A 26,377-nucleotide genomic window follows, 5' to 3' on the forward strand; every position below is an offset into this window, starting at 1 on the left:
GTGAGTGACTTGAGCCATCTGATTCTGTCTCTTCTCCCCATCTTCCTAATCCAAGGCCTTTCCAAGCTCTCTGCAACCACTCCATATTCTGGCAAAGCAGTTTCCCAGGCAATGCTGAAAGCAGGGCTGAAAGGCACTGGCTTGCTCAGGTACTGTGGTATTCTACCTCTGCCCTAGACAGTACAGGCAGATCTTAACTAATCACAAACAGGAGATGAAATTCATGGAATGTCTTCCTTGGGGAAAAAAAAAAAAATCTCTTGCCCTGTATTTGTCCAAAATGTGAGAATTCACAGGAAACACAGACAGTGGGTTAAACAGAAGAACCACTACCAGAACCAACAAAGTTGAAAAATGTTTGTTTGTTTGTTTGTTTTTAATAAACTGTCATTAATTATAAATCTAAGATACATTTGCTTTCCTCAGCAAGCTCTGAATGGACAGCCTCACATTTTCTTTCCAAATAGCGAGCGCTAGAGTCAAGTTACAAAATTAACTGAAGGTTCCGGCACGACTGTAGCCATGTCACAGCACGGGCACTTGTGAGCACAAAGTCAAGAAAATCTTCAAAGGCAGAGAAGGCCACAGGTCTTCTGATGGCTACAGCAGAGGGGGAGGATTTGTGAACAGTCCTTGCCTAGGAAAGACTAAAACAGTCTAGTCAGGATGAACAGAGCCAGGACAGAAGAACCACTAGAAGGTCCACCTCAACAGTTTTTAAGTTGAGGGAAAACATGGCTATAGCCCCTAAAATTTTAAGTCTATTTCTGTATATTCAGGTTCGGTCTTTTCCTTGGCTGCTTCTTTGGCCTCTGCACAGCGTTCTTAACACTGGCAGGGGGCAGTCGGAGAGTTACTTCATCATCCTCTGCATCATCATCCACCTGAGCAGCTTTCCGGCGCTCGAGCACTGCAGGAGTACAGACTGGAGTAGGATCCTGAAGAGATCAGAAAAACATGATTCACTGCAAAGCCACCTGCCAGAGAAAGTTGTCACTGCTCCTGTGGTACCACGAGGCATCTCAGTCCACCTCTCCTTCAGAATTTCCACATGTTAAGGAAAATTGGGTTTTTTTATAACCAGCTATTTTTTTAGATATTATTTCTTCAGACAAAAGTGTCACCTTCAAAAAAGTGTACGTAAAAGACAAATGTAAATTAATTTACGTTTTCTAACAAGTCATTATGCACATTTGCTTTCTAAGCTTTGTATCTCCTGACTCAAAGCACCATGAAAGCCAAGAGGAAAAGAATCAGGGTGACAGGGGGAAGTATATCTGAGACTGGCATACAGAAATTCCACAATCAAGCCCCCAGCAGAGCTGAAACATCCCAGCTTCGTTATCTCAGTAAGACCTGAATTTCCCTTTCATCCTAATGCTGCTCTTAGCTGGCATTTGTTTCCAAAACACCAAATACCATACCTGAATAGCACGGGGTAGAAGGGACAGCACAGTATGTAAATGGGGACACACTGCACTAGACTGTGTTAATAATTCAACCTCCTTTTCACCAAAACAAGCTGGCACTGTAACATAGGGCAGACCAACAGCAGGATACCAGCAAGAAGATCATTTCATACAGGTTAAAGCACAGGTGTAGGTGGTGTACAGGTGCCTGTCCCCAGCAGAGTGAGTGCTGAACAGCCAAGTTTGACAGCAGACCCACCACTACCTGGGGGCACCATGGGATGGGCATTGCTGGTTACAAGACACTGAGCAGAAGCCCTTGCTGCTGAACACTTCCACGGGAGAAAGAACCGAGATGATTCAACCGCCCTCCCTTGTTCAAGAGTGTTAATATATCTCAAAGGAGCTACTGGCACAAAAATCTCTCAGGCAAACAATGTCAAGGTTTTTGACATCAAGATGAAGATGCCAGTTGCAGACTTGAAACATCTGCCCTGGTGTGAATGGCAGAGTGTGGTACTGGACACCACCAAGACTCGTCAGTCCGTCTTACCTGGCTGGTCAAAGAAATGTTCAGTTTTGATTTCTTGGATGTTTTAACTTTTTTCCTCTCTTTGCAAAGGGCCTGCATAGCCTAGGAAGTAAGACAGATCAGGTGGATCACTACAAACTTCCTTGTGTGAAGTTGCAAACAGTCACTTAACAGTCCACAGGTTTCTTTGTTACAGTAAACAGACTGACTGACACAGAGGTGATCTGGTTTGAACAAAACCACTCAAAGCAACACAAGAAAAGCTGCTCCTGTGCATTTTAAAAACACAGTACGTTATACAGCATTGCTTACAACTCAAGCACTTGACCCAAGCCCTCTGCAGAGGAGTGACATCCCTGTTAGTGTGGGCAGGGTCTATGGATGGAAGCTCTGGGCTTGGGACCTGCCTTCAAACTCCACCCTGCCAAAGCCTCCCACAGGGCTCAGGCAAAGCCCCTGCTGCTCTCCAGTGAACTGCACTCCAGTATTAAGCCACAGAAGGTCTAACTGCTTGCACCCCCAAGGCTCCAGCACTTTTGCCAGTTCCACACAAGACAGGTGATTTTCTTGTATTTAGCACAACCCTAAAAACACATTTTGCACAAAACACTCATGGAAATGGTGCCAAACTTACAAATCCTGGGAAGTCATAATCGAGCCCCTTTTCAGCCAGCCTCTTCCGTAAGAGCCTCTCCTTCCGCAGCAGGCGCTGTGTCATCCTGGCCTTCTCCACCAGGGAGCGGATTCTGTTGTACCGCCGGACCGCCGGCTGGGAAGGCTTCCGGAATATTTTGTCACAGCCTTTGAAGAGGTCCTCATGGACCCTTTCAGGAGGTAAGAACTGACCTGCACCACAAACAGGGACAGGAGGTCATGGCAGAGCTTCCCTTCCCCCCAGACACACCCACACAACGCCGCTCACTCCTTGTGACAACACTGTCAGCGGTGCAGCATCTTAACACAGAACATGTAACTGAACTCTCAGTCACTGGGAGAACTGATGAAGGATGGATGGAAAGAACACTTCAGTTTCACCCAGAGAAATCACAGATAATTCTTTTACAACAACACACAGCTCATAATCCTTTACAAAGCAAGTGTTACTGTCACCGCATCTGAGAAACTCACTGATTTCATTAATCTTGTAATCAAAAAAGCCCCTTATGTCTGACCTTACAGACAACAGCTGCAACAGTTACAAACAACAAGGAGTTTCTACATTTGCTGCCTCCACAGCAAACCCAACCATTCCCTGAGATTTCAGGTTACAGAATCACAACGTGAACATTATCAGCCCAGAGTTAAAAACAGCAGTGGTGACCAAAGGGCTGTGGAGAATCTTCTTTATACATAAAGAAAAGAAAGGAAGGAAGGAAGGCTTAATCCCACAGAAAATACTTCTGGGAAAAAACTGCATAAAAAAACGCCTAAGGTTCTATGAACAGTCTGAAAAAAAATAGCAGAAATATCTCTGAATTTCCTTTCCCCATTAGAGAACTTACACTTCAGCTTATACTTACACTTGAGCAGTCTTTCAGAAAACAGGTAGTTGTTCATCGTGTCTGCAACAATCTTGGCCACGTCATCACACTCAAACTCTATAAATGCATAGCCTTTGCTGCCTCCAGTCTGTGAGTGACAACAGAGACAAACCTGAAACAATGCTTTGGTACCTGAAAAGCTCTATCAAAATCATTTTATTCTTCCAAAGTCATAACCCCTTACCAGCTAAACACAAGTAATTTCAAAAAGTTCAGTGAAATAATGAAAAGCACCAGGTTTAGGCCTAAACTGGTATTACATTATTTGTAAAATACATGTTTGTACATGAAATAAACAGTTCACCAGCACATACTTGTTAAAAACACATCTACCACTCATGGCTACTGTTCTGTGGTTGTTACCAAGCTTATACAGCAGCCTCATAACATGATGGCAAATCCAGAAACGAGAAGAATAACTGAACACAAAGCAACAAGAAACCTAGAGCACAATCGTGATGTTTCGCGACGTCTCACGAACTGATGCGCTCTGGCAACATCCCCCACAGGAGAGAATTTACTTACGGAAAACGGGCCGCAGAAGTCGCGGCCGAGCCGCCCGTGCGCGGTCGGGGGCAGAGCCCGGCGCTGCCGGGAACGCCGCGTCCCACGTGGGGCACGGGCGGAGGGGGCAGCAGAGGAGCCTCCGGGTGCGGCCGCTGGCGCAAGGAGGGAGCCCGGGTGTTACAGAGCCCGCCCGGCCCAGCCGCAGGCGGCCGGGTTTGAGGGCTCCGCCGCGCCCCGGCCCGGCTCGGGCGGCAGCCGCAGTTTCTCACTCTTACTCCTGGAGAGCCGGAGCCGCGTCACCGTCCCGAACTGCCCGAAGTACTCGCGGAGCTGCGGCTCGCAGAGGCCCCGCGGGAGGTGCCCCACGAACACCACGCCGGGCGCTCCTCCTGCGGGCACAGCGCGGCCGCGTCAGACCGAGAAGGGACCCGCCGCGCCACCCCCGCCCCGCTGCGCCGCGCCACTCACCTTGGCCGCCCGCTTGTTACGGGACCGCTGCACCTTCTGCTGGAACTCGCGCTGCAGCCGCGGCTCCAGCGCCAAGAGCGGCGGGGCCTTCACGGCCTCAGCCGCCGTGGCCGCCATGCTGCCTCCGCCGGAAGGACGTCACTGCCCTCGCGCCGGCGCCGCGCGGCCGGACGCCGTCTCCCAGCAACGAGGCCTTCGCGCGGCCCCGCCGGGCCCGGCCCCGCTGCTCCGGGACGCGGACGCGGACACGGACACGCGCACCGCCGGGGCCAGCGACTCCCTCCCCGGGGACACCAATTCTATCCCTGGGTCGGGCAGCGCGCCCGAGCCGCCCCTCCCGGCTGCTCGGGCCGTTCAGGCGGTGCGCGGGCAGCCCGTCGCGGGCGCTGAGGCGGCGCGCGGGGCGGCGAGAGGCCCCGCGGGGGGAGAGGCGGCACCGCCATGTCGGTGAGCGACATGTTCGCGGCGCTGCAGGGAGCGCTCGGCCAGGACCAGGACATCCGAGAGGTGCTGGGGGCACGGGAGAGGGCCGGGGCGGGCGCCGGGAGGGGCTGGGGCGGTGTCGCGGCTGACGGCGCGCTGTGCCCGCAGGAGATCCGGAAGGTGGTGCAGGCGCTGGAGCAGACGGCGCGGGAGATCCTGACGCTGCTGCAGGGCGTGCACCAGGGGCCCGGCTTCCAGCACAGTGAGTGCCGCTCCGCCTGCCCCGGGCCGCGGGGGGAGGGTTTCAAGCCAGACAAGTAGCAAAGCTGCCGTTCAGCCCTAGGGAGCACCGTTCTCTCTTTTTCTCTGCTCCCATCTCAGTGCAGAGCAACGTGTTCTTTTCTAGGTGTTCACTTTCTGGGATGCTGAACTGGCTCTTGGGTATCCCTCTAAGTGATGTGTGCATGGATTTTTCTATCATCGCTCGTTGGGCCTTTGTATCAGTTGGGCCTCTTCCCAGCCGTTCACCCCACACCCCAAAAAGCTGCGGTCCTGAAAGCTCTGAGGGTGCTCAGGGTAGACTGGGAGTGGTCTGGGCTTTAATCTGATTTGTACAAAACATATTCTCTGTGTGTGTGTAAAATCTACCTAATGTTGCAAAACACAAATGGAATTTGCAAAGGCTGAAAAAGCAGGAGCTGTCCTTGCTGCATATTTGGGTGGCAGCAGGAATTGTTCTGCTGTTTTTGAGGTTTGGGTCGTGCCTAGCCTGGTTCCAGGCTCTCAGTCCAAATTTGTTTTAAGGTGTTTGACAGAATGCTTCAGGGCCAGCCCGTTTCCTCCAGGCCGTGAGAGCAGCACTGCTGGTGTCAAATGTGCTCTTTCGGCTCCCCCGTTTCTCATCTTACTGGTGAAACTACTGGAATAAACTTACATATGTGACTTAAAAGCATTTTTTTTTCTAGTCAGCATTTCCTGAGAAGAAGCAACTATTCTGACTTCGCTGGAAACTCTTGAGAGGAATTTGGGCAGGCCACCCTCTGAAGGTGAATAGAACAAGCCTCCCCAGGTGCTGTTTTATTCACCTGCAGAGCTGACTGGTTGTTTTCAGCCTGGTGTTCACCAGGACACTCCTGCTGGAGCTGGAGGCCTGGAATTCCTCTTGCCTCAGAGAGGGTCTGTGTTTAGCAATACTTGAGGTTTGACCTATGCTGTCAAGTGCAAGTTCTACCTGCTTGGGAAATCTGGCAGTGCTGGAAGTCAGAACTGCTGATTGGTTATTTAGACAAGCAGACAGTTTTATAAGCTGTGAAAACCCATGGATGTTATGTGGATGACAACTTCAGGGCTGTTTTCCAGCATTTAATTTAAATCCTGGACAGAGCTGGTCCTGGAACTTGCAGAGTCTGAGAAGAGATTTGGAATAGTTGAAGAAAAAAAAAGAACAAAACCAAAACCCTCCAACCCAAGCCAAAAACCCAAATCCTCAGTTTATAGTTCTTGTAATATCAAAAATAACGAATTCATGCTTAATAGGTTAGGAGTTAACTCATGGTAACAGACCTGTCAGTTTGCCATCAGTTACCAGTGTAGTAAAGAAAGTTAATAAATGTTTAGATTGATAAAGGTTTACAGCAGAATAATAGAATGCAAATTAACAGAAGCATTGTTGAGAGAGAACAGCTCCTGTCAGATGTCACATGCTCAGACTACAGTTTTATTTGATAGTGACTGTAGTTCTGCAGTGTAAGTACCTTAAATGTCTATTTGGCTTCCTACAGCATCTTGTTGTTTGAGTCAGTACTGTGTTTTTACTTAGAAACCAGAATGATTAGGAGATTAAAAAGGGATAAACAATGACTCCTGTAACTATGAAAGAGAGGGTTATTCTCATTGCAGCAGAGTTCTGGTTGTACTTTGTAATGTGAAGATTTTTTTAGCCTTACACTTATTTATTCCAAGACGTAAGGAAAACTATTAACGCTAATAATAAACTATGTTGAACTAGAAAAATATTAAAATATAAATAAAATATACAAACTAATAAAAAGGTCAAAATACTATTAATTTCTGCAAGTTCACAGGTGACAGAGTTACTAATGCTGAGTAACTGCAGCTGTGTTGCTCTGAATTGCAGCTGCAGTTGGTGCAGCTCCAGCAGAAGCCGTTCTGCCAGTTGTTCCTTGTGCCAGTGTAAGTGGGAGAAGATTTCCTTCCTCCTGCAGCCTCCTGGTTCCTTTGTTTATTCCTGCATCATCAACTGAGGGGGAGTGATGAAAACTCAGGGAAACAACAGAGTTAGTGAGAACAGGGAAGGGTTTGCACGAGCAATCTGTCCTAAGGGTAAGCAGTGGTGTGAGCTCTGTCAATAGAAACATGGCATAGTTGGAAGTTTGATGGAGGACAGTTCCCCATACCAGTCAGGGGCTTTTAAAAGGACATCTTGCATAAGCTTCCTTGGCTCCCTGTCCAAAATGGAGTTTGAGAACTGCTCAGAAAGTTGCCCAGGGCAGTGTGAGCCTGCTGGTAGCTGATGTCAGCCAGGGTGACAAGCAGCATCTCCAGAGCCTGGCAGCCACCTCAGTGTGTTTGCTCTCAAAACAGCAACATCAGGGGTGATACCTGTACAAGGATAGTTTGAATTTGGGGGGTTTGTGTCTATCGTTGGGCACTTCTGTCTAAACCTGTACAGTTAATTTTACAGTTAATTGTTTATTTTTGTCACAGGTTTCCTGTGTTAGAAGCCAAAAGGCAAATGTGTTCCTTACTCTGTCCCCCCTGGCTATGTGACAGCTCACAACAGAGGCAGCCCTTAGCTCTCAGTGAGCTTCACATGGGTCTTTCATCCTGGCTGCCACACAGAGCACTTACACCTTCTGCTTCCTGAAGCTTTTATTTTTTCCCATGTTATTCTCCGTCCCTTTTTTCTTTAAACAGAAATTATGTTTTATTAACTGAAATTTTATAAACACACTTAAGTGGCATCTACTAGGGCTTGTTTGATAAAAACCATCACAGCTTTCAGGTTTAGCTTCTGTGGATCCTGTGTGAATAATCCTGGCTTTTACACGTGCAGGAGAGCCTGTCAGGTTGATCTTTGGCCTTCCTTGGTCCGGGGCCAGGATTTGTGAGAGGGCTGCAGTTAAGAAGTTCTGGTCTAACTCCTCTGGTCGGTCGCTGGTGCTGTGGGTGCAGTGTGGCTGTAACTCCTGCTGGCAAACGGGAGGTGGCAGTGGGTGGTATGGAAATGAGATCGTTGCTCTGCAGAGGGTAACACACACTGGACAAACTGAAATCCAGTTTCTGCAAATACATCATTAAAAAGCAGGAAATGCGGTTACCTGGAGGGATGTTGCACCTCACATAACCTAACTCTGATCGATAAGAAAAAAATAGGATAAGATTTTAATGTGGAGAAAGAAAAGTTGCTGTTCCATTGACTGTATGACTCAGAAGACCCAGAGCAGATCAGACAGCCTGGAACTCAGGAGTCTTTCTCCTTTACCTCTGTGGTTCATGGTGTGACGAGAAATACTTCTTAGATGGATTCCAAGGGTCAGTAGCCTGTCTTGGACAACGAAGAAGCGCAAATGGCACTGTCTACACTAGAAAACTTTGCTTACAAACCCCTGGTCCCTGTCAAGTATCCATTTCCTGAATATATTCACTCCCTGAATGCTGTGCTGTTTCTTTTTTCAGTCCCAAAGAAATGTCAGAAGGCTCGTGAGCACTTTAGTACAGTGAGGACACAGATGGAGTCTCTGAAGACCAAATTTCCTGCTGATCAGTATTACAGGTGCGCAGGATCACACCCAGCCAGACACAGATATATGGGAATTACCTGGGCATTTGGCATCATTGCTGTGGAATAATGATTTAAAGGTGTATGGGCTGAATGCTTCTTTCTCTTTGAAAAGTAAATCATGATAGACAAGTATGAGGTTTTTGTCAGCATAGATAAAACAATGCTTTTGCTCAAACACTATAACTTTTTCACTAAGAATACTCAGTATTAAATTATTTTTCTAGAAACTTTCTTAAAAAAAAAAAAAAGAAAGCTCAACAAATTGATTATCTGTTGGAGCGGCCCTTGTATCTGGGAGCTGGGCATTTGCTGCTCCCTTAATTTCAGTTAAGTTGTTCGGTTTGGGGCATTTCTGGAAGCAGAGCTCTAAATCTGTCATGAAATGGCTGTTTAGTTGTGCAGACACTAAATGAATTTGTCACCTGTGTGTTTTGTTGCTACCAGAAGGGGACAGTGTCTGGCAAGAACATTTCAAAGAACAAGGATCTTGTCAGCTCAGATCTGCTGAGAGAAGGTGGGAGGGAAAGCCTTGACTGTCTGTGGGCACCCCAACCTGGAAAACTCTGGGAGCTGAGTTAGGTGAGAGGGACAAGCAAATGCGAGTGTCTGGCTGCTAACCTGGGGATGGAGTTCTGGGGTACCAAGGAGATGGTTTTCAGCTGGTGTCATTTTGTTAAGCCCAGAATACTGCAAAATGCTGTGTAAAGGTAGAAAACACAATGCACACGTAATGTGTGCCTGTTGCCTAATGCTCCAGTAACAGACATTATTTATTTATACCTTCACTTGGTGTTTCTTCTGCAGATTTCATGAGCACTGGAGGTTTGTGCTTCAGCGGTTGGTGTTTCTGGCAGCGTTCGTAGTCTACTTGGAGTCAGAAACATTAGTGACTCGAGAAGCTGTTGCAGAAATACTTGGGAGTAAGTTAATCTTGTAATTAAATAAATTCTCCATCAATGAAGGCCATCCATTCAAACTCTGTGAATCTACCAAAAGAGTAGCACAAAGATGTGAGCTTACTTTTTTAACTTTTTGCTTTTAGTGTTCAAAAAGGGTGGAAAACATTAAATTCTTTGCCATAAAAGAATTGTGTCACTGCGGAGCAAAAGATTTGAAAAAACATAAGGAAAATACATCTTGTATATTGATGTAAATTCAGTTATTCTCTTGGATTGATTATAACCTCTTGCATTGCCACTTGAGGACATACAAGATGCTGAATAAAAATGCTGAAGAGAGGCAGTAATTTCATCACACATACAGGAAAATGCTGACTTTTATTTTGAAATAATATTTCATAAATTTGATATTTCAAATTACCTCCAGTAGACAAATGCAATTTCAGCTGGCTGGGTTTTGGTCATGCTCAGCATCACCTGATCACCACTCTGTTTTGTCTCAGTTGAAGCTGATCGAGAGAGGGGGCTTTCACCTGGACATTGAAGACTATCTTTCTGGTGTATTAACTCTCGCCAGTGAGCTGGTAAGGAAGATATTCATGCATGGTTTGGATTGAAACTGACGTAAAAACCCAAAGTAATGTATTTTTTAGCTTTCCCAAATTGTTCTGGAAGTTCTGATACACACCACCTTGATCTGAACTTCTAGCAAGATGCTTCTCTGCATGTTCCTCAGTGATACTTTCAAGATTTACATTAGTCATTTGATTGAAAATCCAGAGTTATGGTCAGCAAAAAGGTAGATCTAAGTATAAATTATCTGACTGCCTGAACACAGGTGCTTCATTTGGTAAAGCAGCTGATGGGGACGGTGATGTGATTCGGGTGGGTGCTCTGCCAACGTTCTCCGGTGTGTCTCCTCTCACAGGCCAGGCTGGCAGTGAACAGTGTCACAGCCGGTGACTATTCCCGCCCTCTCCGCATCTCAGCCTTTATCAACGAGCTGGATTCTGGTTTCCGTCTCCTCAACCTGAAGAACGACTCTCGAGGAAACGCTACGATGGCCTGAAATACGATGTCAAGAAGATCGAGGAAGTGGTTTATGACTTGTCGATCAGAGGACTCAATAAGGAGGCCACAGTTGGTGCAGGCGGAGAGAAATGAAGGATGCTCATTGGAACAGCATCATCGATTACCTCAGATGGTTGCCAATTTAGGAAGTATCTAGTGAAGCCTTCCTACAGTAGTTTAGAAGAACTGCAGCTCAAAGCTGCTCTCTATTTTCTTACAAAAGGTGTGGTACAGGTGTTAGATGTTTTGTAAAATCATGTCTAAATTAGGGCAGGAGGCTCTCTGTTTCCAGTGGAATTCCCCTGTCAGACACATGGTGCTGTTCAGTGCACAGCAGCAGTAGTCAGTAACTCCCATGAGCTGATTCCCATTAGTTCTGTAGTGTAGCTTCCCTGCTCCAGCAGTCAGGTGCTGTGGCTGTGGCTGCTCACACACCTTCAAAGATGTGTGCACAGCACACACCTCAGTGCAGATACACAGGATGTTTTAAAAAACACAGTGTGTAAATATCTACTTTTTTTAAGACCTTTTTTTTTTTGCCTTTTTGTTTCTTAAATTTTCACCTAGGTAAGTTGAACAGATTTGCATAACCATTTACTAACCAGATCTTTTTAAATGGTTTCTGTTAATGTATCCCCCTTAATTGAGAAATTAGTGAAAATATTCCTGAGAATTCCTCCATTGGAACTGGTGTCTGGCACATCTCTCTCTTTCTCTGTCACTTTTATCTTTCCTCCAAGATTTCAGTTACCATGGAGAGCAAGGTTTTCTGAAAGGCCTGCTTTCTCTAGATATTTTTTTTACTGACATGAGTAAATGCTCAGTTTGAATATGATCATTTGCCTCAAGAACTCAGTCTAACCAATTTTTTAATGTTTTTTTTAACTTCCAAGATTTCTGAATAGAGAAGCATCTGAGTTGTAACAACCTGTACAGGCCACAACTGTACCCTTGTCCTGAGATTAAAAAAACCCCAAAACTATAGTTTGTGTAGTAAAACGTTTGTATCTTGAGAAAAGGGCAAATTACTAGTTTCAGGTAATTGCATGTAAGGTGTTTGCAAACACCAACAGCCTCTTTCACCTGTCTAAGTGGAAAGACTCATGGCTCCCAGTGTGCTTTTTCTCTTCTCCTGAATGAGTTTTTCCATTCTCCTACTTCTGGTGGTGCAGGAGGGTCAAGGAGAACAAATAACTTCTGTAGGAGGAATAATACTTCCAGAGGATGAACATAAACAGTAAAGTTTATGTGGGGTTTGTTAGTGTTTCAGTTTGTTAGCAAAGATTTACCACGGTTTCAGTTAGGGGGGTTTATTTGTTTATTGGAAGAAAATGGTTTCTTGGTTATTTTGGCCAATAAAATGTTTTCTTTGATTTTGGCCATTTGGTACCTCTGTCTGTTGTCTGATCACCTGCTGTTGTTTGCTTCTCTTCCTGGGACCCTGTTCTGATACACTGGCATTTAACTTGTACCCAGATGGTAATATCCCTCTTTCACAACTGAAGAAAATGAGGGTGTAACTTCCTGAGTCCTATGGCAATGAGACCAGCTTTCAAAGTACTTCTTTGTTCTTGCCCTGTGCCACTGTTTGCACCTTTCTGGATTTAACTGTGGAGGTGGGAGGAAGGAAGGAGCTTAAGCCAGTTTTGCTGCCAAAACCAGAGACGTGGGGTGAAACAACACACTGAGGCTCTGAGACACAGCTGTGCAGATCAAGGTCACACAGGAAATGTGTGGGAGCAGGGGAATAAGAGTAAAGTTTCCTGAGCACCAGTTTGGGGTGTCTCGGGTTGGAGGACTCCTGGCATGTGAAACTGGGATGTGAGGCCACGTGGCAGGGCAGGTTTCTGGTTGCAGGGCTGGTGTTAATTAAGGCTTTGTCATGGCTTATGTACTCCAGTTGCATTTGGTCATGCAACAGATCTGCTTCCTGACACAGGATCCCATGTGCCTAATGCAGCTTTTCAGTAGATCCCAGATCTGCCAGCTCTTGCATCTCTCAGTGTTTTCCGAGAGCTGGGTGGACACAGAGCAGTGCTGTGTCACAGGTGCAGGGACCATGGGAGGGACAACTGGAAGAGCAAGTCTCTTACTTAGGGCTTAAGAGGTGCAAAGTGTGGGATCCTTCTGTCTAGGGCTCTGTGAAGAGCAAGTGCCTAAGAAAGAGACACTCCTGTGTTGTGTTCCTGGAGTGTGTTAGCAAACACCTTGTTCTTTGCTGTTCCTAGGTTTTGAGAGAGCCTAGCATCTTCCTCTGAAAAAGCATCGTTTGCAAGAGCCAGGCTGTACAGTGCATTCCCAAGCTGGGTCTGAAGAAGGGAAAAGAAAACCAGTAATTCTTTCTAGGCTGCAGCAAGGAGGTAGCCTGTAGGATCTTTTGGCCTTGACTGTAAATCTGCACAGTACCCTGATCCTAAATGATAAGTTGTGTTTGCATCCCAGAGCTGGGAGCAGAGGGAAGAAGGAAAACCTGGAAGGATGGGGAGGTGTCTCTTTTTGACCCTTCCCTTTCCCAGCGGGAATGGGAGCAGGCTAGCCAGCAGGGAATGGCAGTGAGCTCCAAGGACTGCAGAGGCTTGATGGCTCATGATGAATCAGATGCACTTGAACTCTGAACAAGTAACTCTTGTTGGTACTGAATGGACTGCGCAGAGCTGGCAGCTGGGAGGGGAGTGAGTCAGAGCAGGAGCATTGAGAGTGACTCAACAGCCAGCATGGCTGTTCCCTGAGCCACTTCAGCCTCAAGTGTATTCCCAGGAGCACTCTCTTGGATCATCTTTGTATTCACTTATTTGGTTTTTGTTTGCTTTTTGGGGTTTTTTGCATATTGACGTCATTTCTGTGTTTTTTTTTTTTCAGTAAAAAGGGCACTTAAGTAGTTGATTAACTGCTCCTTATTTATAGCACTGCCTGTTCAAGCCCAGTAGATCAATGGAAGTGGTGACCTGAAACGGTTCGGGAAGCAGGGGTGAGCAGAACTGGAATTCATTAACTGCAGCCAGGATCCAGCCACCTGTTTAACCTGGCACTTGTTAAAGGACATGTTATCACCTCCAGGCTGCCCTTTTCTGGTCCCAGCAAACATCTTTGTGCAGTGAACTGGATCAAGGAACTGATCTTTAGTTTTCAGCAGTGTTTGCTCCCAATCTGGTTCATCACACAGTGCCCCCACATGCTGTACCAGTGTGTGGAGGGAGGCTTCCTCCTCTCCCTGCAGTGTCAGCTTTAAGTATTCTTTGACCTGTAACACTATGTGGTAAACTTTGATTTTTCTTGCAGTAATTTAACTGCTTTTTATTTTGTAAATAAGTTGTCTTCACTATGAGGAAAGTGAGAACTTCTGTGCTATAGAGACTCACTCAAGTTTTTCAGCCAGTGAGTTCATTACACACTACGTCAATTAAGGAGAGCAGGGGGGCTGTGACTCCAGGGGTCTGTGTGTGGATGCTGACCCGTTACTCACCAGCAGTCCATCTTCCCTCATTAAAGTGCTGCCTGTTGCTGGATGCTGCAGTGCAGCTCTACTGAAGAGTGTGTAGAGGCTGTTCAGAGCCTCCTCCCCCCTGAATTCATGGAGTGTTGTGAAAGGAGTGTTTGATTTTGGAAGGAAGAGTCCTATCTGGTATATGTCTCTTGTCTGCGTGATGTGGGTCTGGCATGAGTTAGGTAAGATGGGTATCTCCTGTCAGGTGTCACTGCCTGTTTATTGTCACTTCAACCTGAGATTTTAGCCCATGTGAAATGGTCCAGGGCTATAAAGGCCTTGTGCTCTTTGCACAGTTGGGTTATCCCAGGCATCAGTCATGGGATCTGCTCTGTGACGTTCTTGTGACCTCCAGGCTTGCTGCTCCCATCTGCCCAGCCCTCCACCCAGAGAGAGGTTTGATGTGGATCCTCCCAAGGATGTGACTGGCACTGCAAGGGAAGCTCCTGCACTAAGAGGGAAGGGTTCAAAATCACTGGGGCTCCACTTACACTGAAACAAAGGATTCCTTTGCCTGGTTCTATGCAGAGAACCTTCCCAAGGTGTCTATCCAGTTTGCAGACTGGATCTTCTCATTTGTATCCAAGATAATTTCTCAGGGATGCAAAGCCTGCAGTAGTGGAGATCACACTGGGGCAGGATTTGAGCTGGAGAGTTGCAAATTATCATTACATTAATCCCTGCTAATGGATCTAAAGCCTAATGCCAGCTTTTCAATGTTTTTCAGCTGTGTAACTGCTCAAGCCTGGGCAGAGATGGGTGCTGCAGGATGCTTTGCCTGTGTTCTGATTCCTCCAGAGTGTTCTTCCATCTCTGTTGAAGAACAGGAACTCTGTATTCCTATCAACTTTTCCATCATGCTGTAGAAAGGTTTCCCTTAGTGGATCACCTTCAGCTTCCTGAGGGAGATGTCTTATTTTGGACTGTGCACTGTTATTGTCAAAACTTTTTTTTTAATAACGCTTGTACCTGTCTCCAGTTGTACTGATATTCTGCAGCAGCCTGAGAGATATAAGGCAGTTCCTTTGCCTGCCTGATCAGTAAGACCTTTAGCTCCATCATACTCCACTGTAGTGACAGGTCACTCAACAATGACAGTGAGAGCTTTGAATATTTATTTGATCTCTGGGAGGACAGTTTTCTCCTTTGCTTTTGGTTTCAGGATTTTTCCAATTTCAAGTCAGAGAATGTCAGCCTAATTCCAGCTGAATCTCCCCCCCACATGCATTTAAGAGGAGACAGCTGACATCACAAAATGAGAGTTACTACAGCTGCCTCATCCATGAGCTCTGAAGGGATCTTTGATATAGTTCTCAAAGATTTAAATATTTTCCCTTTGAGCATGTTAGGGACAAGCAGGAGAGTGCAAGATTCACCAGAATCTCCTGCTGGAGATCTGCTTTCCTGGGATTTTTGCTGTGTTATAAATTCACGTGCAGTGAAGGCAGGAGATCTGAGATGGTCTTCGAGCTTTTCAGAACTCGGGATGTGCTGAGGTCAATCTCAGTCCTCAGTGACAGCTACAGTAGCTTCTTGCTGCCAGACCAAAGCTGGTGCTCCATTTCAGATGTGTTCTTGATCATAGAGTGGAGACCCACACTGAACGCTCCTTCCCCATCCACACTTCTCTTAAAGACAACCAGGAATGTACAAGGACATCATAAAGGAGATCTCTGTTCACCAAAGCAGAAGTCTCTGCCCTCTAAAGTATTTGCTCTTCATCTCCCCATGTTTTTTTCAGGCTTTCCCACCCAGCCTTGTGACTCATAAAGGAGCTGTTTTTCTTTCCTTGGGACCTGAGCTCACAGGGGGCTCTTAATCCAGTGTTTGTCTTCTTGTGTGTCTGCCTTCAGAACTCAAAACTATATGAACTCTATAAATAAAGACTGCCTTTTGTTGTTTTCCTGGTAAATGACCAGTAAGGCTTATACTGAATTCTTGTTAAAGGTCATTTTTGAGTTATGATAAATCAAGGGAGTAACTAACTTTCTCTTACTCCCTGTGACGTGGTACATCCAGAAAGGTCTGTTTGTACTAGCTGGGTAAGTTCAGTGGGCAGGAGTCCTGAAAAGTAATCTTAGTACTTTGTCAGTCATGACAATGAAAGGCATAAAAATATGATGGAGTTTGGAACAAATAATTGCTTTCTTGGCTTACAGACAACCCTGTTCCCAAGTACCCTGGGTTATAATAGCATTTTGTCAGTTTGTTAATCAGAAATGGAAAAATACAGCACAACTAATCTCCATGGCTGCCAAGTAAGACGTGTACATGTGATGCTGAAAGACCTGGAACGTCCCAGGAGTGGGATCACGCAGTTCAGAAAGGTGTCTAAGGATTATGGAAATCTACTGCCTTGTCAGTGTGCTGGCACTCCTCGCCCTTCCTGTGCCGCCTCACCCCACATCACGGGCTCTCCAGGGCCATAGGGATTGTTCCATGCTCGAGTTCCCTTTCAACACCTGTAATTTACAGGCAGCCAAGCAGCTGTGTACACATCGGATACATAAAAGGAGCACGTGTGTTGGAAGCACAGCCTCTGTCTGGTTTGACAGCTTCAACAATCCCACTGTCGCTTCCCCTAGCAGGCTGTCCCAGATCAAAGGGCTCGTACTGTTCCCTGGCCACAGGTTTTTTAGACAGGACTACAGCACCAAGTACATGTCCTGCTTGTAACTCAACACCCTGTGATTATTTATGGACCCTCTTCTGGGGACAGTTTGCTTGGTTCAGAGGAAATAGGCCATGATAACTTGGAGCCCGGCAGGCAGGTGCTTCCTGTGATACCTAGAAATACCCTGAATCTAACAAATTGAACAATCAGCCAAACACAAGCTCGATGCTAAATATCAGACCTTTTACGTATACTTATTGTTCTCTAACCTTTCTGAACAGCCAGGCTGGCTGAAGGTATCTTGATTGAAAGATATGACTGTACAAACAGTCCACAGCTGGTTTTCGAGCATGAATTGATGTGGAGAAAATCATTGTGCTGGAAAGTAATTGAAAACTTTCCAGAAAGCAGCAGCTTTGTGTGGCTGTGAAAGCCACTTGCTGTTTGGATAAATTAATCTGTTACACTTACTTGTACCTATGCCTTGCCTTGTCAAAGCTGCCCCGGAGGTAATGAAGAGAAGATGGCTGCACCATTGCGATCCTGGCAGGGAAGACAAAGGTGCTACAAGCTGTTGCTTTTTACGTGTGAGGTGAATGGGGCTTGAAGGTTCATAGATGCAGATCTGTCATGACAGCATAAGAGAAATTTTCCTCCAGCAGCTGCTCTGCTCAGGCATCCATCTCTGTGAAAAACAAACAGCAAACTAAAGCAATGCCTCATGCTCTTCACTGGCTGTTCAGTATTTTGGGGAATGAACAATTATTGTCTAGCAACTAGGAAATAGCTGGAGGGAATTCCAGCTCACCTGAGGGAGCCAGGCTGCTGCCCTGACAAGCATTTTGACAGCTATTGCTCACTATAGTGCTCAGCTATGTGCAGCCACCCTCAAGTCTTGAGCACCCTCCAGATGATGCAAATCTTTCCATTTCCTCTAGGACAAAATGAAGCACCAGAATGCTGGATGGTGCAGATAAAGAGAAAACACAGCAGATGAAGAGAAAATACAGTGAGACACAGTATGTCTCACTGCTGGTCTCTGTCTCAGTGCCTGGAGCAGTGTAACAAGCCCTGGCAGCTGTGGCCAGAGGACAAAGCACTGGGCACAGTTTGAGGCCTGCTCAGGGATTGTGTCATTGGTGACTTCACAAGACTAAGGCTACCTTTATGAAGGTGGCTTCTGTCTGCCTTCATGTAGTGCCCACTGATGCTGGTTGATCTCTGGAGAAATACACAAATGTGCTTGTATGAATCCTCCTGTAAAATAAAATGCCTGTAACAAAAATACTGTGTTGGTAGTGAATAATACTGATTGGCTTTGTCTTTACCCTGCAGGCCTGAAAGAACATTTACAGTCTGTCCTCCAAGATCCATGAACCAATATTTAGGCTCCCTTAATTTTGCCTCCCGGGCTGAAATCTGGCCTTTGCTGTGTAAGTCACAGCGTGACATTTTGCTGATCTTGTAATCGCAAGGCAGCGGTCAGTGGGAATGTCAGGCTGAAAAGGTTAAACCCAGTTTGCCTTTTTACTATTGTTCAGCTTCGAGTCATTTCCCTGCTGAGGAACTGAGAGAGGCTGGGCCTCACAGGGTAGTGCTTTGTGCCCTCAGTTTTGGCTCTCACGTCTGGTGTGCTGAGACCTGACCTGCCCAGGCAGGACTGCAGACAGAGCAAAAGATTTTGTGCCAGTCTGTTGCTGTCTAGTGAGAGTAGCAGGTTTGTACTGTTCTCCCAGTCTCACTAGGAGTAGCCCCTCCACAGAGCAGACGTAGGCACATTGTTCACCTGAATGCCACCCACGTGTGAAAGATATACTCCAGAGTACAAATATTTTAAAAAAACACCCACCTAAAGTAATTGAAACATAATTATTAAAACCTTTTATGTTACTCTACAATACAAGGTAAATTGTTCATTTCAATTAAATTTTGAAATACACTAGATTACATCATTTAAATAATTGCAAACTCTTAAGTTCACTATCAGTGGTAGCAGAGCTGTATTTACATATATTTCTGAGATATTTCAGATGCAGCATTATGTTCCAGTCCCTAAGTCAGTTAAATAACAGACTTTTGGTGGGGGTATGCTGCTCTTCCACAGGTTCTACACATATGTGGGGTTTATGTGTCAGAGAGCAAAAACTCCTTTTATTCATGTTTGCCTTTTTTTTTGCCTTTTTTTCTTTTTCTTTTTTTTTGTTTTTTGCTGTGTGCATGCAGCTGAATCTGAGCAAATTGACACCTACTTCATGTGGATTAAAGATGAAAGGCCTTTCTTTTTAAACAAGTATTTTGACTGAATATACAGAGGTGAATAATGAAATACAGTCCTTAAAAGTAGTGGTGGAAAACATAATTTTCTCCAATTTTCCTCCTCTGTTGCATAATACTGCACCTAATTTTGACCCTGACTTTACCTAATGCTGATGAAATACAGTCAGTAGTGGAAACCTCTCTCATCAAGACTGGCTTTCAACACGATCCATGCAATGGCAAGCATCATACATCATTCTCCTGCAGTGCAATATCAACAGTATTTTCCTCCAGTGATCTGCTCCTCGAGGGGAGACCATTTCTGTATGTACATGAGTCACAAACTGGTTGTGAGTCCTGAGGCTGGAGACCAGCATTAGGCTGTGGTGCTCCCAGTGCTGTTAAGTGTCTTTGGGGGTCAGACTCCTCCCTGTGTTGTCCACGGAGCACAGCAAGTTCAAGCCACTGAGGCTCTTGATGGTCTCTGCACATGACATTGGTCAAGCCAAGTCAACCCATGCAGGACTCAGGGCCTGGTGTGAGGAGTGCTGATCATGATGTTGGGCAGCGCATTCCGCCGCTTCTTCCAGGAGCCCAGCTCCCTGGAGTACCGCCTGATCTGCCTGAACCAGTGGTGAGTCCGTGCCCGGTCGCTGTCCCGGAACACAAACGCCTCCCTCCTGATCTCAATGAGTTCAAAAGTGTCGTCACAGTCGGGATCAGTAGAGACAATGCAATTACTCAGCCTCAAGGGCTCCCTGAGCAAATGGAACTTCCCGTTATTTTTGTCCCTGATGAGTACCAGCACGGCATCCTTCACAGGCCCTGGCTCGGCTGATTCCAGGCTGGACTCAGACACACGCTTCATGTTCACCAGGAGGAGAACCTGCATGTTCTGGAACTTCAGGGTCTTGCTGCCTTTTTTCACCCACTGGCCATCGGGGGGCTGGGCCAGCTGCAGAGACCCCTCCATCACAAATCGCGTTTCCTCCCGCAGCCAACCAACAGTTTTGAGGGCAGTTTCTCTCATCTCAATATTAATGACTTCCCTCTTCTTCTTGCTGTCCTGGCGAAAGGATCGGAGGGTCCATGTGTTCCCCTCCTGCTTGGTTTTCATGTTGATGTGCTCCAGGTGGGACTCGATGCGGCTCTTGGCCTCCCGCAGGCTGCCGTGATCCGGGTGGTACTCGGTGGTGGCCTTGATGATTCTGCTGAGCAGCAGTGGGTACTTGGTGACTCTTTGCAGAGGGGCCATCAGGAAGGACCTCAAGTTCATCCGCCGCAGTGCTGTGTTGTCATTCTGGGAGACATTGAGGAATATTCTGCAGGGATTTAAGAAAAGAGAATGAAATGGTAGCTGTTCTGCCAGCAGATGCTGCAATCCTAGAAGCAAATGAACAGCATGGTGCTGCTGGGCACTGCAGCCCCCCCGGTTTTGCAACCTTGTGAATTCTGTCTTCTCAGAGACCAACAACAATTTCTGTACCTGTGCTCAGCTGCAGAACCATGATGAGGTCCCCATGCCTGGGACACCAGCACACGGTATCCTAACAGTCTTCTATTAAATTGTAAAATAGCAAGGGTGTGATCTTTCCCTGGTACCCCCCGATGTAGACACGAGGCACATACATCATCTTATATCAGATTATATTAATTTGTAGCACCTTTCAACATCAGATTACACAGCACTCTAAACAAGAATTTGGTACTGTCATCATTTTAAACTGAGCAGTGGAAAGATAAATTACTTGCCTGACGTTCCAGTAAGCTGGGGCTAGGAATGGGAAACAAATTCAAATCATGTGTGCCTCACAGTGGCTTTCCCCAGTGGAAATCCAACCTGGGCTCTGGCACAGGGACTGAGAGCTGTTCTCAGCTGAGCATTATTTGGTGACAGTTCAGTACAGTGGTCAGATACAGCTACCACAAAACATAGCTGGGGACCAACTGGTTGCCTCAGTGGAGATACCAAGAACTCAGTATTCTTTGGAGATTACATTACTGTCCGCACCCCAACAGAGTGATAACTGAAGAAAGTTAGCATCAAACTTTGATCTAGTTGGGCTGACAAGGGCTTCAAACTCAGCCTGGTGCCCTTCTGTCCCCACAGCCTGGATGAACACAGCCACGTTCTCACCTGAGCAACTCCTTTTCCTTCTCCAGTGCGTTGAGCATGTTCACGGAGGAGGACTGCTGGAGGCAGTAGGTCTGGAAGGCCGGCAGCATGTTGACAAACTCTAGGAATATTTCTCCGATGCACACAGTCATCAGGTCATCATCCCCCTGCAAGGATGCAATAGATCCCCTGCTTGGTTAGCTCAGGAGAAACACAGCCACGGAGCCTGCGTTCAGTCCTGTCAGCATGACCCTGCTGCAGGATCTGGTGAGCACCAGACCAAAGGTGGAGCTGGGCTCGCCCTTCCTAGTGGAAAGGCAGTCCCTGCAGGTTTCAGGGAAGCAGTGGATGGGGAGGGGAAGGAAAGCTGGTCTAACTGCTTGCTCTTCCACAACAAAGAGCTGTCTTCCCTCCTCCTGTGCACTCAGCCAGCTCACCAGAGCAGGGGCTCAAAGGCCAGATCGAGCCTCCTATTCAGGGGCCCTGCAGCAGTGCATAAATTAACAGAGAGCATTCAGGAGCAAATGTGAGTGACTTGTAACTCAGTAACTCACATGGCACCTAACAACTTCTGCAGTTGCTCCCAGCAACTGGCCTGGCTGGGAAGCAGTCTCCTTCAGTTGTGTTACTGACCTACTTTGATGCCCAGAGGGAAAAATAAATACCATGGTAAACTCTGATTTCTGGATGCATAATAAATTATGGGAATAGCAAGAATTTGGTGCCACAGAATGCTCTTAACTCTGTCAAGGTGTATGCTGCTGACATGATCTGCAATCACTACTCATTTCACCAGCAAAAGAGGGAGCAGTTCTCTGGCTGCTGGCAGCTTTTCGGTACAGTACAGGCTCTGGTTGCCAAGGCAAGATGGAGGAGATGGGGAAACCCATGGCTGTTTGTAGAAGCCATTGCCTCAACAAATTATTCACAGGGACCATCAAACGGGCTGTGCACATCTGTCTTCACTGTGCCAGGTGCACGAGTGGTTGTCCAAATTGCCAGCTTTTGAGACAGGTGTCACTCAGTCTGACATGCAGGGTTTCAGAGAGGGAGAGAAGGGATGTTTTCCTAGAGAGCAAAACATCCTGGAGAAACTGACACAGCAACAAGTGGGGTTTGGTTTCTTGAAAAAAAGAGGGTGTTGAACTGTTTAAATGTTCTTTGAAGTGACTGTCTGCTGCTCTAGTCTTACTTCGATTTCTCTGCCCTCTGACCACCATGCTAGTGGGGCAGGAAAGCTCCTTGTGCGAGGCAGGGTGCATAGGGTGGTACACAGCCAGTACACAGAGCTGTAGAGCAGGGAGCAGCATGTGCTGCCTGGCCATGCAGCCAGCCTAGAGCCAAGCTGCAGTAAACTGCAAGCCAAGGCAAGCACAGCCAAGCCAGCATGAAGCGAGTCAGCTCAGGGCTGCAAGAGCGTGGCCTGAGAGACTGACCAAGCTGAGCTCTGCGCCCCCGTGGTCACACTCTTACCAGCATCCAGGCTAACCAGCTTAGAGCTAACTTTGGTAATGGGACCATTAGGTCCTGTTAATGGGATAAATGAGCAGGACTGCTGGTGGCCTGTGAGGTCAGTGGCATTACCACAGCAGAGAGTAGGGCCAGCAGCTATGACCTGGCACACAGCTTCTGAAATCACTAGTTTACAATAGCTGAGGGAACAAGGGACTAGATAGATGACCACAACCCAGGAATCCTACCTCCTGCTCCTCTGCTCCACCTACGCTGCCCCACTGATACAAAACCTATTCCTGCCTGCCTTGTCTACCCCTTTAGAGCACACAACATCATACCTGGTCAAAGGCCTGATCGATCTCTTCCTGAAGTATCTCCAGGAAGTTCTCATTGAGGTCAATGAGCTCCTGGATGTTGCTGAAGATGCCCTGGAGCTGCTCCTGGCTCAGCAACCCGGCCGCCTGCATGGGGAGGTAGAACTCCTCTTTAATGATGCGCAGGTCCTCTCCATAGCTGGCCTCTGTGTTGACAAACTCCAGCACAGACTCCTTGCGCTCTGTCCTGCGCTTGCGGCACTTCTCACAGAGGTCAGCCCGCCTCTGGTTGCAGTTCTGAACATCTGTCTCCACCGGCAGGTCCCTTTCTCCACAGTCAGTGCAGGGACGGTGGGCTTCCCAGGCCTGCAGGGAGCTCAGTGTTTCAGACGCCCTGTTCCTCCACTTCCTGGCTGGCATTTGGCCAATGCCACTATCTGCCCTCTCCACATCTGCTGACTTGGTCCGGGTGCCCTCGCTGGGATCCAGGTCGTCCCGGGCATCATTCACACCAACAATCCCACTGTCTGTGCTCAGGCTGCTGACATTGCTCCAATGGTGTCTGGAGCGGAGGGAGCCACGTGGGGCACGGCGGGTCTCATCAAAGCTGCCACCATGGCCGAGATTGGCTTTTGCTACCACTGGACCTGAGAACAGACAAATCATTACAGGCACTGCCAGCTGCAGAGCTCACCTGAGGATCTCTCACCATGAGGAATCCTGTGGGGACAGGCTACATCTGGTGAAGCAGGGCTCTGAGCTGCCTCCCCTCCCTGTTTTGCTGCTGAGACTGGTAAGAATCAGAAGCAAATGGCTCCCAGGTGAATCCTGGAGCCTGTCACCCCTGCACTGCCCACACCTGTGAACTCATTTGGTCTGCCTCTTCCCCTGCCATGCAGAGAGAGAGATGCAGCAGAGTAGATTTCTTGCATGCCTGGGTACAACCTAGAATGCTTCCCTTCCCCACGTCATAGAGTTACTCCATATTTACAGCAGCACAGCATCTGGCCCCTCAGCCCCTCTGAGAGTGCAGAGTGTGTACCATAGTCTCGCTCCTGCCGGCGTTTCTGCGCGTGCTGCCGCGCTGCAGCCGCAATCTTCAGCTCCAGCTGCTTCCTCTTCACCGAGTCTGTCGGCATAGGGTCACTGAAGTGTGGCCGCAGCCGGCACTCCCGCTGGGCCTTGGCACCATCCGTGCTCTCATGGACGATGTCGGAGCTGGATCGGCGACAGCCAGGACTGGGGGTCTGCAAGAAAGGCAGGAAAGGGTTTAGAGCAAGGCTGTGGTCAAAGCAGAACCTGGTCTGCACCCACTGGACTTTAGTTGCCAAAGGAGAGGAAAAGCAACTCATCAGCAGTGGGACTGTAAATGCAGCTCCGCTACAAGATCATTAAGGAATCTGTTCCCCCTGGTCCCTCTGTCTTACTCAGTCCTAAGAGCAAGAACCCCTTTCCCTTTGCTGTTGTGTAGCTCTGAGAACACGAGGGGGTTGGATCATGGCTGTCAAATACCCATGAAGGAGTCAACAGCACAGCCCAGGCCAGGGGCCTGTCCCCAGGATTCTGAGCTATCTTGCCTCTGCTCTGTGAACGTTTTGGTGGTGCAGGATCTGCAACTCCATCCTCCATGCCTTACTGACATCAGCAGTTTGACCAGGAGGGAAACTAGGAGGAGTCTGATCTCCCAGATGCTCTGGAAGCCATGAAGTCATTATTACTGAACTCCCTGAAAGAAATGCAGTGGCACATAGGCAGGGGCACAAAACCGACTCCTGTTTCATTAACTGTAATAAAAAAGGCACTAGAAATGCTTCTAACAGAGTTTAATCACTCATGAAGTTGGTGTGATTTCAGATTGAAGGCTCCCAGCCTGCCAGATCCTACAACAAAGGGATCCTCAGAGCTTCTAATGAGGAAAAAATCCTGAACACGTTCCAAGATGAGAGGTGAATTCATCTCCCTTACATTCCCTGCAGGTGGAGTGGCGCTGGCTGCCTCATTGCTTGGCTTGTTCTCCCAGGTCTCTGTTGCCATGGACATCGCTGTGGACCGCTGGCTGTCCTCTGGAGGTGGGAGATCAGCTTCCTTCAGATCACACTGTCCCTTAGAGGGGGATTTGGCAGCAGTCTCAGCATTGCAGCTGCAAGGGAAGAAGCAGATTCTGATGAACATCATGGATGCAGTTCTCCTGCTGTTCCTGACACAGATGAGACTGAGCCGAAGTCCCAGTTTTAAACAACCATCTGCAATAGTTCAGGGCAAGTGCAGGGCAGGAATCATGGCTGGTCAGCATGGATGGCTGTATATGCATTTTAGGGGCTCTAAGCACAGTTCAGTTAAGACAGTGCAAATTGGGTAACTGCGCTCTGCCAACATCAGTCTGGGTTATCAAGTCTTGGGTGTTCACAGGGCATTTTTTGTGTCCATAAAACATGAAGTTCTCCATAGGGACCAGAAAAACTTCTAAGTAGGCCATAGCCATATTGCTGCTATTTAAAGAGATGTTGTCAACACAGAAACCATACTGCTCATCTGGAAGAAAACCTGCTAAAAACCCTAATACTTTGAAGGGATTAGAGGATAAGGAGCTTTCCCTCTGTTTTCATTTCTTATGATCCCAAGCCCACTGAAACCACTGGAAAGATATCCCTTCTTCAGTGATCTCAGGATCAGGCCTTTTGGTGCACTTAAGAGACCTGAAAAGATTGGCAGAGTCTATTGCTCTCACTTGGCAATTCTGAGATGCCCTTATTCGTGGCTGTCTGTAGCTAACAAGGGCCTCGTCTGGCCGATATAGGCAGCCTGTTCCAACCCCATGTTCCCCTCTCTGTAGACCACCACCACCTCTCCAGACAGACACAGTCTGGTGCAAAACCACTGAATTGACAGAGTAGTTGACAAGCTGTCATTTGTGATACTACTTGTGATACATTTTTTTAACAGACTCTCTGAGACACCTTATTTCCATGCATAATGAAGCCTACTTGGAAGATTTTTTTTTTGTAATTTTTGATTTACTTTATTTTATGGACTTGGATCCCTTTACAAAGCAAGGTTGTGAGGACTGGATATGGACGCTTGTATATACAGGAAGCCAAGTCTGGAACATATTTCAGGTTATGCATATATTTTATGCTTAACAAAAATCTCCTATGAGAAAAATCTTCTTCTTAAAGGCTTCACTTGTGAACTTATGCTGATAGGTCATACTGCTAAATTGCAATTCCAACAGTGTCAGCTACAAGCAACACATGAGACCGATGGGCATTCTCCTTACAGTGAGTGACAGTGGCTCTGATAACAAACCACTCAGCCAATACCGAAATCGCTGAAGAGGGAACAAATCTCCCAGGACACAAACCGTCTCTGTTGTCAGGCCAGAAAAGTTGGTTTGCATCTTTCCAGCTGATGCTTTTTCATCTTCCCCCATTTATGCTTCCAGGTCCCTCTGACACTACCAGTTAAAAAGAGTTTAGACGTGGC

The 26,377-nt window shown here is 47.2% G+C and overlaps 3 protein-coding genes across 13 annotated transcripts in view; 1 reads left to right on the forward strand and 2 right to left on the reverse strand.

Annotated features, from left to right (window-relative positions):
• Positions 1-373: 373 nt before the first annotated feature.
• On the reverse strand, positions 374-4,597 carry NIFK (nucleolar protein interacting with the FHA domain of MKI67). The gene is given in 7 exon segments (XM_032692576.1): positions 374-785; positions 788-938; positions 1,963-2,043; positions 2,576-2,787; positions 3,462-3,572; positions 4,259-4,378; positions 4,454-4,597. Coding segments are annotated over 7 exon segments (834 nt in total). The 5' UTR covers positions 4,575-4,597; the 3' UTR covers positions 374-747.
• Positions 4,598-4,769: 172 nt separating this feature from the next.
• On the forward strand, positions 4,770-12,037 carry TSN (translin). The gene is given in 8 exon segments (XM_032692575.1): positions 4,770-4,964; positions 5,049-5,142; positions 8,580-8,676; positions 9,490-9,605; positions 10,088-10,107; positions 10,109-10,168; positions 10,513-10,627; positions 10,630-12,037. Coding segments are annotated over 8 exon segments (687 nt in total). The 5' UTR covers positions 4,770-4,898; the 3' UTR covers positions 10,749-12,037.
• LOC116789147 overlaps positions 7,726-26,377 on the reverse strand; it is a 55,896-nt gene continuing 37,244 nt past the window's right edge. For 4 of the 11 annotated variants that reach the window (XM_032692566.1, XM_032692568.1, XM_032692569.1 and 1 more), the window contains exons 3-7: positions 24,860-25,034; positions 23,937-24,141; positions 22,919-23,541; positions 21,147-21,292; positions 18,604-20,331 (exon numbers count right to left, since the gene is read on the reverse strand). In XM_032692566.1, the coding sequence (XP_032548457.1) occupies positions 19,536-20,331; positions 21,147-21,292; positions 22,919-23,541; positions 23,937-24,141; positions 24,860-25,034 (1,945 nt within the window). In that variant the 3' untranslated portion in view covers positions 18,604-19,535. Of the gene's footprint in view, positions 8,090-13,653; positions 18,027-18,603; positions 20,332-21,146; positions 21,293-22,918; positions 23,542-23,936; positions 24,142-24,859; positions 25,035-26,377 lie in introns of those variants that run through there. The other 7 variants (XR_004357913.1, XR_004357914.1, XR_004357915.1 and 4 more) reach the window with 7 other exon arrangements.

Source organism: Chiroxiphia lanceolata, chromosome 7 (assembly GCF_009829145.1).
Source record: "Chiroxiphia lanceolata isolate bChiLan1 chromosome 7, bChiLan1.pri, whole genome shotgun sequence".
Lineage (NCBI taxonomy): Eukaryota > Metazoa > Chordata > Aves > Passeriformes > Pipridae > Chiroxiphia > Chiroxiphia lanceolata.